This window comes from Zootoca vivipara, chromosome 9, assembly GCF_963506605.1.
Source record: "Zootoca vivipara chromosome 9, rZooViv1.1, whole genome shotgun sequence".
NCBI classification, from domain to species: Eukaryota; Metazoa; Chordata; class Lepidosauria; order Squamata; family Lacertidae; genus Zootoca; species Zootoca vivipara.
This window is the reverse complement of record NC_083284.1, coordinates 132,742-147,355: the sequence shown is the minus strand read 5'-3', so window position 1 is coordinate 147,355 and position 14,614 is coordinate 132,742. Positions and strand designations below refer to the sequence as shown.

Here is a 14,614-nt window from a genome sequence, read left to right as displayed (position 1 = left end):
GAACAGACTTCCGGAACCAATTGTGTTCATAAACCGCGGTACCACTGTCTTCAGCACCTGCTTCACTGTGAAGTACGCAAAGCTAAAGCAGACTCTCACCACACAGAAACAGAAACCAGAGACTCAAGACGGCGAGGACACAAAAACCAGCCACCGAAAAGCACTTGGAATGGAGCTTGGTGTGGCTCAGGCTGGGTCAGGACAGGAGGAGCCTGGCTCAAGGCAGGTGACAGCTGTCCCCAAATGCAAGAACAGCTCAGCTTGCCAGCTGACTGGCTCAGGGGCCCACCCCCTCCGGAGCCAGGGCACAGAGGGCAGAGCCAGAGGGCACCCAGGCAGCACACTCCCAAGAGGCAAGGCAGCCTGGCCACACCTGGCGGTGGCGGAACAAGGACCCATCGTGTCTCCCTTGGTGGGGCTTCTGCTGCCTCTCAAGCAGGAGTCAACAGCAGCGAAGGAAGGCGCGTCCGAGAGGATGAGAATTAGAGTAACGTTTATTTTGATAGTGAAAGCTTGCCCCCTCCCACCCGCACTCTGAGGGAGGCCGTCGGTGGCCCCGGCTGTGCGGCAGGGCGATGTGGAGTCCGGGCCTTGCAGCGGGCGGGGTGGGGGCCGGGAGCCTCCCTCTTGCCCTGCGGAGACGTCAGGCAGGGTGAGTGCACACCGCTCAAGGGCAGCCACCGACACACCGCCAACCCCACATGGGTCCAGCAGGGCGGCAGTGCCCGCAGCAACCCTCCACCAAGATCCAGAGTTGATCAAGCCAGCAGTCCTCAAGAAAAACCCCAGCTGCTCAGTGGCTCCCCTCCTTCTGCGCCATCCCATGCTTCTCCATGAATCTCCTGTGAAGGCAAGAGGGAGCCTCTCATCAGCACATGGAGGCGCAGAGCAGCTCAGCCACAGCAAGCCCGGACGGGCTGTGGGGTGTGTGAGAAAGACTGCTGCTGGGGAGGGTCCACCCCTTGCTCCCTCTGCGGCAGGGAAAGGGTCCTGGCCTCACCTCCTGGCGTAGTCGTACAGCAGCCGCTTCCGCTCCTGGAGGGAGACGTGCCTTGCCTCTGGGGACCGGGCAAAGAGCTTCATGGGGGCCTGCAGAGAGAGGGAGGAGGGGGCAGCTCAGCCTTGAGAAGCCCCGGCCCTCTTCAGCCCCCCCCCATGGGCCCACCCAGCGCCTGCTCCCTCCCTCCTCCTTGGGGTGGGGGGTGTTGGATACCGTGGTCAGGGGAGCAGAGGCGAGGTAGTGAGCGCCAGAGACGGACGGGGCAGCCGAGGAATCCTCCGCCTCCGCCTCGCTGGGGATGAAGGGAACCCGCCCCTCCAGGAGATTGGCAATGGTTGCATCCACACAATTCGTCTGAGCTGGAAGAGAGAGAGAAAGAGGCCAGACTTAGAACGGACCACAGGCTGGGTGGTCCTCTCAGTTGGGATGCCTGCATTGGAGGGAGTGGACTAGGACCCTTCCAGCCCTACAATTCTTGTGTTTCTAGTGGGGGGAAGCAGTGGCGGAGGAACCCGCTCCAGCACCTGGGTGCAGCCTGCGCATGTGTGACATCCTGCGAGTGTGCACTCTGTACGGACTGCGCACGCGTGGCAGCCCATACAGTTATGGCGGATAACTCATTCTGAAGCTGACCGGACACGGGTTAGAGCTCAGTGTCGAGCCTACCAAGTGGCGGTAGTGGCGGCGAAGAAGATTTTCTTCACCGCCTCTATTGCATCTGCAGAAAACAGCAGCAGGAGACTCTTTCAGGTGGTTCGCAATTTAGCGGAAGCACCTGCTCCATCGAGGCCCAGCACGGGCCACATGATCTCCTGCAATGATTTTGCAAAGTTTTTTTGCAGATAAAGTTACTCAGATTTGGGAAGAGGTAGACTCCACCGTGGGAGCAGGGCCGGGGCGAGGGAGTGCTAGAGTCCTGTCTAGTCAAGTTGTGTGGGATTAGTTCCAATCTGTTACCTCCGAGGATGTGGACAGGCTGCTTGCACGAGTGAAACCAACCACCTGTCTCCTTGATCCTTGCCCATCCTGGCTAATAAAAGCGAGCCGGGAAGGGCTGGGCGATGGGCTTCACAGGTTGGTAAATGCTTCTCTTGGTGAGGGAGCCTTCCCAGACCCACAGAAAGAGGCAGTTATTAAACCGCTTCTTAAAAAACCATCTTTAGATGCGGTCAATATGGCCAACTATCGCCCAGTCTCAAATCTTCCATTCTTGGGCAAGGTGCTTGAGCGAGTGGTTGTTGAACAGCTCCAAGCACGCCTGGAAGGAGCAGACCATTTGGATCCCTTCCAGTCGGGATTCAGGCCTCATCATGGGGCTGAAACTGCCTTGGTCGCACTGGTCGATGATCTCCGGCGGGCTAGGGACAAAGGTGAGGGCTGTTTCCTTGTTCTGCTGGATCTCTCAGCGGCTTTTGACACCATCGACCATAACATCCTTCTGGACCGTCTAGAGGGGTTGGGAGCTGGGGGCACTGTCATACAGTGGTTCCGCTCCTTCCTCCTGGGCCGTGTTCAGAAAGTGGTGGTGGGGGATGAGTGTTCAGACCCCTGGGCTCTCACTTGTGGGGTACCTCAGGGTTCTGTCCTCTCCCCCATGCTTTTTAACATCTACATGCAGCCGCTGGGAGAGATCATAAAGGAGTTTGGGCTGGGTGTTCATCAGTATGCGGATGATACCCAGCTCTACCTCTCTTTCAAATCAGAACCAGTGAAGGCGGTGAAGGTCCTGTGTGAGTGTCTGGAGGTTGGATGGTGGCTAACAGATTGAGGTTGAATCCTGACAAGACAGAAGCACTGTTTGTGGGGTACAGGAGGCGGGCAGGTGTGGAGGGCTCCCTGGTCCTGAATGGGGTAACTGTGCCCCTGAAAGACTAGGTGCGCAGCCTGGGAGTCATTTTGGACTCACAGCTGTCCATGGAGGTGCAGGTTAATTCTGTATCCAGGGCAGCTGTCTGGCCAGAGTGGTGCATGCTCTAGTTATCTCTCGATTAGACTACTGCAATGCGCTCTACTTGGGGCTACCTTTGAAGGTGACCCAGAAACTACAACTAATCCAGAATGCGGCAGCTAGACTGGTGACTGGGAGCGCCCACCGAGACCACATAACACCATCTTGAAAGATCTACGTTGCCTCCCAGTACGTTTCCGAGCACAATTCAAAGTGTTGGTGCTGACCTTTAAAGCCCTAAACGGCCTCAGTCCAGTATACCTAAAGGAGCGTCTCCACCTCCATCATTCTGCCCGGATGCTGAGGTCCAGCTCCGAGGGCCTTCTGGCGGTTCCCTCGCTACGAGAAGCCAAGTTACAGGGAACCAGGCAGAGGGCCTTCTCAGTAGTGGCACCCGCCCTGTGGAACGCCCTCCCATCAGATGTCAAAGAGAAAAACAACTACTGTACCAGACCTTTAGAGGACATCTTAAGGCAGCCCTGTTTAGGGAAGCTTTTAATGTTTAATAAATTATTGTATTTTAATATTTCTGTTGGAAGTCGCCCAGAGTGGCTGTGGAAACCCAGCCAGATGGGCGGGGTATAAATAAAATATTATTATTATTATTACAGTCAATGTGCAAGAGGCAGCCCATACGGACGCAATGTGAGCGGCAAGCCCTCGGCCGCTCTACAGCTGGGGGGAGGCAGGGGCCATCTGCCCCCCTTCTTATGCCCCTGGGGGGAAGCTGCCCTCCCCAACCCTTCTGGGTATGAGAATCCACCCTCAAGCTCTTACTCAAATGCTTTTGCCCCCCCCCCCCGCCCGGAGCCTCTTCCCCCCCCCACGCACCTAGATCCTTGCGGATGACTGCCAGGGGCACGTGGGGCAGGACTTCTTTGACACGCTGGGCCATGCCACTCCAGCGGACATCCTCTGCGGAGGCGACACTGGGAAAAGCTCGGTCCTGGGCCCCCAAAGGCTGGCTTGGAGCTGAGAGGAAGGAAGGAAGGCAAGCAAGGGGAAAGGGGGAGGCTGAGGCACAGAGGCCTGGGGGGAGGGACACAGCCTCCGGGGTGGCCTGGATCCTCCCTCCCTCCCTCCCTGCCAGCCACTACTAAGCACAGTGGGCAAGACCCTCGCCACCCACCAGGGGAGAGCTGGGAGCAGGCAGAGCCCAGGCAGGAGACGAACAGCTTCCACCCCACTCACCTGGGGGGCTGTAGGGGGCTGAGGGGCTGTGGCGCAATCGCTTCAGGTGCTCGGCTTTGTCAGCAGCAGTGAGTCGAGTCGACACCACACCCAGCTCCAGGGCCAGGAGCTACAGGGAGGAGAGACGCAGGCCAGGGCTCAGGCTGGGAAGCCCCCAATCCAGGCTCTGACACAGCCTGAGCGGACAGAGGCAGCCCCTCCCACCCCACCGCCGAGAGGCGTGCAAGACCACACCCCAAGCCCCCGAGGCCCCGCACCTACCCCCTGAACCCGCAGCGCAAACTCCTCGCGGGTTTCTTCAACCAGTCTGCCAATGGGTGGGAGCCACCTGGGGAGGAAGGAAGGGAAGAGGGGAGGACGAGCCTCAGGCTACCCAGGTGACCTGCCTCCCCCTTCCCCAAAACGAGGCAGAGAGAGGGGGCTCAGGGGCAGAGAGGCTTCCTTCCCTTCCTCTCTGAAAGCCTCTCTCCTCTCCTTCTGTCCAGGTCCCCCCCCTCCTCCCCCATGCAAAGAAGTAGCAGAGACTTTTAGTACCTTACTTGATAAACAGTGAAGGGCACAAAGAACGTCCAGAGCAGCTCCGTCACCCAGGAGGCGTCAGCCACACTCTGGGGGGCGGGGAGAGAAAGAAAACAGTAAAAAGCTGGGGGGGGGGCTGCTGCAAGTGCAGGCCCTGACCCTTGGGATGGGGGAGGAAGAATCCCTCACAAACACCCATTGCTGGGGGGGGGGATGTGCCCGAGGATCCCGCTTTCTGGCCGCAAACAGACAGCCCCCTGCCCCCCCCACTCACCACAGCAACAAAAGGCCTCTGGACTTGCAGAGCCACTGGCTGGACACTGTCCAAGATGGAGAAGGGCCATGAGCTGGAGAGGGAAGGGTGCAGTCAGTGGGGCAACGCTCAGCAGGAGACTCCCCCCACCCCGCTGTTGGCTGGCTTCCCCCCGTGGCCTTGGCCTGACCCCGGGGGAATCTTCTCGGGTGCCTGGCACCAGGCCGGAGGCTCTGCCCACCTGAAGCGCAGGAGACCCACGCGGCCGTTGGTGGTCGTCTCCTCGGGGAAGAGCAGCAGGGGCGGGTTGCCCCCCTGGGAGGAGTAGGCCTTCAGGGACTCCAGCAGCTCGGCTCGGCTCTCTGCACCCCCAACCTCCAGGAAGCCCCGGGACCAGCAGATGAACCCGGAGGTGCCGTTCAGCACAGGCTGTTGGTTGGGAGGAGAATCCGTCAGGGCCTGCAGGAGACAGGCGGCAGCCCCTGGCTCTCCCCTGGTGGGGTGGGGCACCTGCAGCCCTGGGGAAGCCAGCCCCCAGGGATCATAAACAGGACACAAGGGCATAAGCTACCTTCTGCCCCACAGGCAGGGGGAAGCCATCAGGGCTAGGGCCCCCTCCTCTGCTGTGAATCTGTCTCATCCACTTTTAAAGCCATCCAAGTTGGTGGCCATCACAAACTCTTGTGGGAGCTAAATCCAATGTTTAAATTATGTGCTGCATGAAACTGTACCCATTATTATTTATTCTTATTTCTTAAAATTGCCTTCTGCCCCCCCCAATTCCACAACCTATTTTAAAGGTCAATCAGCCCAAGGTTGAAGAGGAACATTTTCACCCGGCGCCGAAAGGTGTATAATGAAGGTGCCAGCCGAACATCCCTAGAGAGAGCATTTCACAATTATATATCCTTGGGGTCTCTTCCAACTCTAAAACTCTCTGATTGTTTGTTTATATGGTGCCATCAGTATGAATGACACTTGGCAGTGTACAGGTCCCTGTCCCAAGGCACTTATCATTTAAAACTTGACAGAGGGGAGAAAGCAGGAAGGAGAGGCACAGGGTTTCAGTTATACCTGTTTAGGATTAGCTACAGGGCCTGGGGGGACGACGACGCGTGTGGCGCTGTGGTGTAAACCACTGAACCTTGGGCTTGCTGATTGGAAGGTCGGCAGTTTGAATCCCCATGACGGGGTGAGCTCTCGTTGCTCGGTCCCTTGCTCCTGCCAACCTAGCGGTTCGAAAGCATGTCAAAGTGCAAGTAGATAAACAGGGAAGGTAAACAGCATTTCCATGCGCTGCTCTGGTTTCGCTAGAAGCGGCCACAAGACCCAGAAAAACTGTCTGTGGACAAATGTTGGCTCCCTCGGCTAGTAAAGCGAGATGAGCGCTGCAACCCCAGAGTCGTTCGCGACTGGACATGGCTTGTTATGATAACCATGTTCAAATATATGAAAGGATGTCATATGGAGGAGGGAGAAAGATTGTTTTCTGCTGCTCCAGAGAAGTGGACACGGAGCAATGGATTCAAACTTCAAGAAAGAAGATTCCACCTCAACATTAGGAAGAACTTCCTGACAGTAAGAGCTGTTTGGCAGTGGAATTTGCTACCAAGGAGTGTGGTGGAGTCTCCTTCTTTGGAGGTCTTTAAGCAGAGGCTTGACAGCCATATGTCAAGAATGCTTTGATGGTGTTTCCTGCTTGGCAGGGGGATGGACTGGATGGCCCTTGTGGTCTCTTCCAACTCTATGATTCTATGATTCTATGAAATGGCAACGATTATTACATTAAGGTGAACTCCCAAAGGTGGACATCCAAGGCTGAGAGCTGGAAAATTTAGGACAAATAATAAAGTTGTTCTTCATACAGCCCATCGTTAAACTATGGAACTCCCTCCTGCAGGAGCCAGTGATGGCTACCCACCTTGATGGTTTTTAAAGAGAACGAGACAACTGCGATGTGCTAACCACAATGACTCTGCTCTGCTTTCACGGTCTGATGCAATAATACCGGTACTTCTGGATGCCAGCTGCCAGAAACCGGAGGAGGGCCAGGGCCCCTGTGCTGAAATCCTGCTTGTGGGTTTCCTATAAGGGGCATCTGGTGGGTCCCCGGGAGAACAGCATGCTGGACTAGGTGGGCCATGGGCTCGATCCAGCGGGTGCTTCTTACCTTGCCAAAAGCTGCACTAACAAGACCTGCATCTCTTCGAAGCAAGAGGAGAAATTGCAAGAGCTATGCCTATGCCCATCCCGGGAGAAGCGTGCCAAGGGGGGAGCCTTGGCTCTGCCTCCCCGCGCCCCCTTTCTTTAACCCCTGCCTCCCCGCTCACCGCGTTGCAGGACGTGAGCAGGTTGAGGACGTTGTGGTCGAAGTGGGTGACGTGGTTGGCGATGAAGACGCGCGCGCGGAGGCTGCGCGGCCGGGGCTCCTCCTGGCGCACCAGGACGCCCAGCACCGAGCACATCACGCGCACGATGAAGCGGCGGGGGGCGCTGTCCGGGAGCGCGCAGCTGACCAGGAAGACGTGCAGGCCGATGAAGAGGCGCAGCAGCAGCAGCGCCAGCCCCACCGGCGCGTAGAGGAGCAGCGCCAGCAGCACCCGCGGACCCTCGCCGGGGAGCCTGCGGGAAGGAAGGAAGGAAGGAAGGAGCAGCGCCCGTCAGCGGGGAGGGAGGGAGGAGAGACCCGGCCCCGACCCCCTCCGGGAAGCCCCCCTCCTCACCGGTGCGCGTCGAAGAGCCGGTCGGGCGCCACGGGGGCGGCGGCGGCGGCGGCGGCGTCCATGCTGCCCGCGGGCTCCGAGAGGCGCCGTTCAGCGGGAAGCGCGACGGGCCTGGGCCGGACGGGCCTCCGCTGCCATCTTGGTCGCGCCCGCTCCGAAGGGAAGCGCGTCACCGTCCGCCCCGCCCCTTCCGCCGCGTCCCAGGACTACGTTTCCCGGCGTGCCCCGCGAGGCAGGCGGGCGGGCGGCCCCGAGCAGCATGGCGGCGGCGTCTGGGGTGGCGCGGCGCTGGATGGCGGCGGCGGCGCTGGCGCTGCGGAGAGGGGTGGGCGGCGGCGGCGGCGGCGGCGGGCAGAGGCGTCCTCCTGGGCGCGGGAGCGGGTGGCGATGGGCGGCGGCGGCGGGGGCGCTGGCGGGCGGCTGGTTCCTGCTACGGGGGCCGGGCCTCCCTCCGCTCCACGCCGCCGTGCCCTCGCCGCCCCCCTCGCCCTCGCCGGGCTCCCCGCGCGCCACCTACAACTTCATCGCCGACGTGGTGGAGCGGACGGCGCCGGCGCTGGTCTACATCGAGATCCTGGGCAGGTAGGCGGCGCCCGGCGGGGAAGGGGCGGCGCCGGGGGCCAGGCGGGACTCCCTCCCGCCCCCCCCCCCCCGGCATTCGGGCGCCTCGGCTGCGTGGAGTGAGGATGATGATGGTGATAATTTATTATCTGTACCCCGCCCATCTGGCTGGGTTTTCCCAGCGCACTCTGGGCGGCTTCCAACAAAAATTTAAAATACATTAAAATGTCACACATTAAAAACTTATCTGAACAGGGCTGCCTTCAGATGAGGAACGGCCTAGGGAGCTGGGTATGTTTAGCCTGGAGAAGAGAAGGTTATGGGGTGATATGATAGCCATGTTCAAATATATCAAAGGATGTCATATGGAGGAGGGAGAAAGATTGTTTTCTGCTGCTCCAGAGAAGCGGACACGGAGCAATGGATTCAAACTTCAAGAAAGAAGATTCTACCTCAACATTAGGAAGAACTTCCTGACAGTAAGAGCTGTTCGGCAGTGGAATTTGCTGCCAAGGAGTGTGGTGGAGTCTCCTTCTTTGGAGGTCTTTAAGCAGAGGCTTGACAGGCATATGTCAAGAATGCTTTGGTGGTGTTTCTTGCTTCACAGGGGGTTGGACTGGATGGCCCTTGTGGTCTCTTCCAACTCTATGATTCAATGAGAAGCGGGGAAACGGGTAGAATGAAGGTGCAAGAAGGAGCAGAGCAGGGAGTCCCAGCAAGAGAAAGCTCCCTGTGAAAATTACATTGCCGTTGTGGGACCCCCCCCGCCCCCCCGGGGATCCCTTCCTCTGTGGTTCTTACTCACATATCTACTTTAGCAAATTCTAACTCATTTTAATCACCTCATATAGTCTAATCTGTTATATGTCTCCTTTTTATTCTGTATTTTTCTTTTTTTAGCTGCTTGCTTTTTTATTCTTGTTTTTTCTGTAAAGCTTTTTTGTGCTTTTTTGCTTTTTCTGTATTCTGAAAAATTAATAAAAATATTTTTTTAAAAAAGAGAGAGAGAAAGCTCCCTGTGCCAGCTTTGCCATTCAAAACAGTGCATTTCTAAAAGCTGGTGGGACAGAGCAGAGGGACAGCAAGCAGGCAGCCCGTCGGGCTTCCCTAGGGAAGGAGAGCCACCACCTAGAAAGCCCTGTCCTGCTTACGGTTTTCCCATGGGGGCACCGGGTTGGCCACTGTGAGAACAGGAGATTCCTCTAAGAATAATCCTATATAATAAAGTCCCTGTGTCTCTGCGTCCAGTCCCTGTGTCCGCGCTACTGCGCATGTGCCCCACGGGCAGCTGTTGGGACTTGGAGCGCAGAGACACGAGGCATTTGGCTCCCTCCCTCCTTCAGTTCAGCCAATCAGTCCGTCAGAGCTTGAGAGTCGTGTGTTGTTCGTTGGCGGAGCAGGACTGGACGGTCTGCTCTGGGGACTGAGCCCGGCTTAAGCCTGTGCACGTTTACTCAGGAGTAAGTCCCTGTGTTATGTGGGGTCTACTTCCTGGTAAGAGCGCTCCAGGCGGCCCACCTGACGGACTTGGAATGCAGAGGCACAGAGAGCCCGGGAGAAAAAGTGAACGGTGCTGCAGCTTGGGGGGGGACGGGGACATATATATTCTTCTCCTCTTCTCCACCACCCCTTGCTTTTCTTATCTCCTCGACGCTGCTGCTCCTCCGTGAACAAGAGCAAAGCTGGTCGTGCTGAAAGCAATGGGGAGAGAAAGGAAGAGAGACAGGGGGAAAGGAGGGGGGGAGCGAGTGAAATTGCCCTTAAAAGAAAAAAAGGGAAATCCCAGTGAATTGTATTGCCAGCTCCCTTTCGTCCAGTGTTTGGAGATTGCGAAGTCCTGACACGGACTCTCCACTGACTCTGAACTGGAGCTACCTCCAGCCTCCACCTCTTCCTCCAATCTCCACCCCAATATTAGGCTAGCCTTTAAATGGGGGTAGGGTGGGGTGGGGTGGGAGAGAAGCAGTTTAGAAATATTTCTGAGAGGAAATTTTCCCCTTTGGAAAACATACACATGGCATTGCATGACCATAGCTTTTCAGAGGAAGAGCAGTAAACATTAGAAAATAAAACTGAAAATGAATAGGATTGGCCTAAAATACTGGCCTAAAACTTCCCTGTTCTATTAGAAATGGCATTGGTTCTCTTGGATGTGCCACAGTTGTTCAGTTCCCTTTTTCCTTTATCGTCTGTGATGCACTGATTCTTTTACAAAGTTTACACCACATATGTTCTAGCATCCGTTATTTTAACGGGCTTCAAGATACTAGTGATATAATAATAACTTTATTGTCATTGTACAACCTCTAGGTTGCCCATTGGCCTGATCCTGGCTCTGCTGGAGTCCTTGACATGGGCCCTCCTGGGTTGGGGCTTCCCCCACGCCTGGGCCTGGTCCCCGTGTCCCTCATTCCCCCCTCCCTCCCTCCCACAGGCACCCGTTTTCCGGCAGGGAGGTGCCCATCTCCAACGGCTCCGGCTTCGTGGTGTCTGCGGATGGGCTGATTGTCACCAACGCCCACGTGGTGGCCAACCGGAAGCGGGTGCGAGTGCGCCTGGCCAGCGGGGAGCTCTATGACGCTGTGGTGAGGCAGGTGGACCAGGTGGCAGACATTGCCACCATCAAGATCAACGCCAAGGTGAGTCCCTCCACGGGGAGGCCGGGGGGTGGGGGCTGATGGGTGCCCTGAGGCAGCAGGGGATTTGCAACAGTGCCCCTTGGACTTAGACCATAGGTAGGCAAACGAAGGCCCGGGGGCCGGATCAGGCCCACCGCCTCCTCAATCCGGCCCATGGAGGGTCTGGGAATCAGCGTGTTTTTACATGACTAGAATGTGTCCTTTTATTTAAAATGCATCTCTGGGTTATTTGTGGGGCCATGAGGCGGGGGGGGGCCTCTCCCCTGCTGTGTTCTGGTACTGACACATGTCTCTTTCCTCCTCCCCCCCCCCCGCAGCACCCGCTACCCACGCTGCCCCTCGGCCGCTCCTCTGATGTGCGCCAGGGGGAGTTTGTGGTGGCCATGGGCAGCCCCTTTGCCCTGCAGAACACCATCACCTCGGGCATCGTCAGCGCTGCCCAGCGAGGGGGGCGGGAGCTGGGCTTGGCAGCTTCGGACATGGAATACATCCAGACGGACGCAGCCATTGACGTAAGGAGGGGCGGCAACACAGGGGGGGGCTTCCCCTGCCATGGGGGAGAGGCCTGGGGGATTCCTGGGCCGCCTCCTGTCCCTTGTGGCCAGGGTGGGGGTGCCCAGAGGGACCAGGGGCAGCTATGGGTCACTCCAAGTGACTTCCTCTTTGGTTTTCTGCTCTACAGTTTGGAAACTCCGGCGGACCCCTTCTCAACTTGGTAAGTCCCTCATCCTCTGCATATTTCTTGGGAATGGGGGCTCCTGCCGCACAGGGGGGGGGGTCTTTGCTCATTGACTGGTTGGGGAACAGGGCCTTCATTTCCCAGGCGGCACAGGGGGCTTGGCAGACTCTCCGAAGGGCCTGCTGCTGGCTCAGGCTGGCGGGGCGGCATTTGGTCCCACATCCTGTTCTCAGTGGCAGACCAGGTGCCACCAAGGGATGTCTGCAAGCAGGATCGGAGCCCAGCAATTGGCATTCAGCAATTGGCATTCAGAAGCAGGGCTGTCTCTGACCAGGGGCGGGGGGGGGGTGGCAGAGCCCTCCACAGCCCCCTCCTCCACGCAGTCTCATCCTCCTTTAAAGTCATTTAGGCTGGCGGCCACCCCTCCCTCCTGTGGGAGGGAGTTCCACAGTTTAGCTATGGGCTGCGTAAAGAAGGACTTCCTTCTGTGGCATCAGTCCTGAATCTCCCAACGTTCATCTTTGTTGGATGGCTAGGAGTGTTATGAGGGGGGGGGGAGCAGAGCTTTTCTCCCCACCCCCCGAAAGCCAACCTGAAGTGGCTGCCCGGGGCTCCTCTCCCTGCCTCCTAGGACGGCGAGGTGATTGGGGTGAACACCATGAAGGTGACCCCCGGGATCTCCTTCGCCATCCCCTCCGACCGACTGAGAGCCTTCCTGGAGCAGGAGGAGAAGCGCAAGGGTGAGGATCTGCCCCCCTTCCATGGGGAGAGAGGTGGGGTTGGCCTCTATATGGTGGGGCTACCTGAGCCCCCCACAACCCAGGGATGTTCCTCCTAGCAGCCTTAAGTCTGGGTGGTCTTCCAGCATGGAGGGGGCCCCAGAGTCTCCTTCCCCCCGGGGCCAATGACAGCCTCTCCTCTCCTCCCCCCCCCCAAGACTCCTGGTTTGGCAGCACAGATGGCAAGAGGCGCTACATTGGGGTGATGATGCTGACCTTGACACCCAGGTAGGTGCTCAGCGCCCGATCCTTCCAGGCCCAAGTGGGGCGGTTGCTTCCAGAGTGGGCCCTGGCTCCCCCTAAGCTGCTGGGGCAGAGTCCCCACCTCCTTGGGGGTCTGCCTAGAGCCTTCTCTCCCCCTCCTGCTGGAATCCTAACCTTGTGGCTCCCTCTCCCACCCCAGTATCCTGTCTGAGTTGAAGATAAGGGATCCGGCCTTCCCCGATGTCTCTCACGGGGTCCTCATCCACAAGGTCATCATTGGCTCTCCGGCACATCAGTAAGTGCAACGCCCACCTGCTTTGCTGGGGGTTGGACTAGATGACCCCGGGGGACCCCTCCCAACCCTAGAATGGGCAGAGCAAGGAGGGCCTGCCCGCCCCTTACCTGTCTCTCTGCCCTCACCCCCGTACTTTGCTCTCATCACAGGGCAGGGCTCAAGGCAGGGGACGTGGTCATGGAGATCAACGGCCAGGCATCCCGGCGGGCAGAAGACATCTACGAGGCGGTGCGGAGCCAGAAGACCCTCACGCTGCTGGTCCGCCGGGGCTACGAGGCGCTGCTGCTGAACATTGTCCCCGAAGTCACAGAGTAGCGGCGGGCGGGGGTTGTGGCGGCTGCGTTTGGGGGTCTTGGCAGGACGACGGACTTTGCCCTGAGTGTGGAGAGGACTGATCCTGCCCTCTGTCCCCACGGGAGGAGGAGGGGGGGGCCAGCAGGTGTCGGGGTGCCAGCTTGGTGGGTCTCGCTCTTCCCTGGTCGTGTGATGTCAGCTGGGCGCTCTCCTTTTGGAGGGAGGGGGCAGCCCTTTCCTTTTTTCCTTTCCCCGTTGGCTATTGACCTGTCCAGGCCTACGTTTTGCGGAGATCAGGGGTCATTCTCCTTTGTCGTGGTGCTGCGCAAACGGGCACTGAAGGCCAGGCTTTTCCACAGGCACTGTTTGCCCCTTGCCCAGCTGTTTTAAAAGGGGCCAAGTGGCCATCCTTCTGGGGGGAATTGGCAGGAAGATGGCCCCTTTTGCTACCCCCCCCCCACTCAGAATCATGAGGAACGAGCCCAGCGGGGCCCAATCCGCAGCCCCTTCTGCTCCCAGCCAGTGAGACGGTGTTGCAGCGAAGCAAGAATCCTTAAGGGGGAGGCTGAGGGGTCTGTCTGCCATGGGTGACATAAGGGGTGGGGTAAATGAATGGAGACTGGGCGGCTGGTGGTTGTGCCATCCACAGGGTCCTTAAGGACTAGAAAGTTGTTTTAAAACCCTACCGAGCTCGCCGCTGCTCCGCCTGACCTGACTTGCCGCAGAGCCAGACAGGGACTGGGACGGGCTTTGTGGCTCGTTCCTTTCTGCTCAAATAAAGGGTTCTGCCAAGGGGGCAGCAATTTCGTCTTTATTATGGGATGCTTGAGGGTGTTTAATTAATCCATCTGAGGCGGGGGCTGCACAACTGCTGCCTGGGCAGCTCAGAGGACTGGCACATCGGTTGCTTTGCTCTGGAGGAACAGGGGTGGGGCTCTTCCCCCCCCCCAAATGAGGCCTGCATTGAGGGAGGGAGGGCTACTGGAGGTGGGCCCAGAAGAGCCACCCCCCCCCCCTGACCAAAGAGACGTGCCACCTCAGCGCTTAGCGATGGCAACACAGATTTCCTTTCTGCTCTGCCAGTGTCCTTGCCCCCAAGTGGGCTGATTTCTGCCAGGGGAGGGAGTGTGTGTGTGGTTTGCCTTGGAAGTGGTCTTGCTAAGCCCCAGGAATTTTGGGGGGTGGGTGTGAGGGGCTGTTTGTTTCTGAGGGGCTCAGCCTGGTCTCACCGGGAGGGGTGCCGAGTCCCCCTGTGCCGCCACCGGCTGCCCAGACAGGCCTCTCCTTTCACCTCCAGCCGTGGAATTTGTTTCTCTGCAGCCCAGCCAGGAAGGAAAACAGGACACGGAAAGTAAGTGGGGGGGGGGAGAAGGTGGGTTCTTGCAGGAGAATTAGGCCAGGCTGGCCGACTGACCGCAGGGCTCCATTAGGACATTTCTCGCATAGCTCTGAAGTGGTCAAAGGGGGGGGTTCCCGTGGGTCGGGGTGTTTGTGCTAAATGCCCCTTTTTCTTCTTGGCTGCAGCTGTC

The 14,614-nt window shown here is 58.3% G+C and overlaps 2 protein-coding genes across 2 annotated transcripts; one reads left to right on the top strand and one right to left on the bottom strand.

The window, feature by feature from the left end:
• Positions 1–476: 476 nt before the first annotated feature.
• On the bottom strand, positions 477–7,813 carry AUP1 (AUP1 lipid droplet regulating VLDL assembly factor). The gene is made up of 11 exons (XM_035134555.2): positions 7,635–7,813; positions 7,242–7,533; positions 5,153–5,340; positions 4,933–5,005; positions 4,674–4,747; positions 4,401–4,467; positions 4,140–4,248; positions 3,780–3,920; positions 1,214–1,359; positions 1,001–1,089; positions 477–842 (listed from the first exon to the last, which is right to left on the bottom strand). Exons 1-11 carry the CDS (start codon positions 7,694–7,696, stop codon positions 794–796), a joined length of 1,290 nt encoding a protein of 429 aa, XP_034990446.1. The 5' UTR covers positions 7,697–7,813; the 3' UTR covers positions 477–793.
• Positions 7,814–7,920: 107 nt separating this feature from the next.
• HTRA2 (HtrA serine peptidase 2) lies at positions 7,921–13,823 on the top strand. Its single transcript, XM_035136768.2, has 8 exons — positions 7,921–8,216; positions 10,630–10,834; positions 11,152–11,346; positions 11,517–11,549; positions 12,145–12,253; positions 12,451–12,520; positions 12,696–12,791; positions 12,941–13,823. Exons 1-8 carry the CDS (start codon positions 7,927–7,929, stop codon positions 13,104–13,106), a joined length of 1,164 nt encoding a protein of 387 aa, XP_034992659.2. The 5' UTR covers positions 7,921–7,926; the 3' UTR covers positions 13,107–13,823.
• The last annotated feature ends 791 nt before the right edge of the window (positions 13,824–14,614 follow it).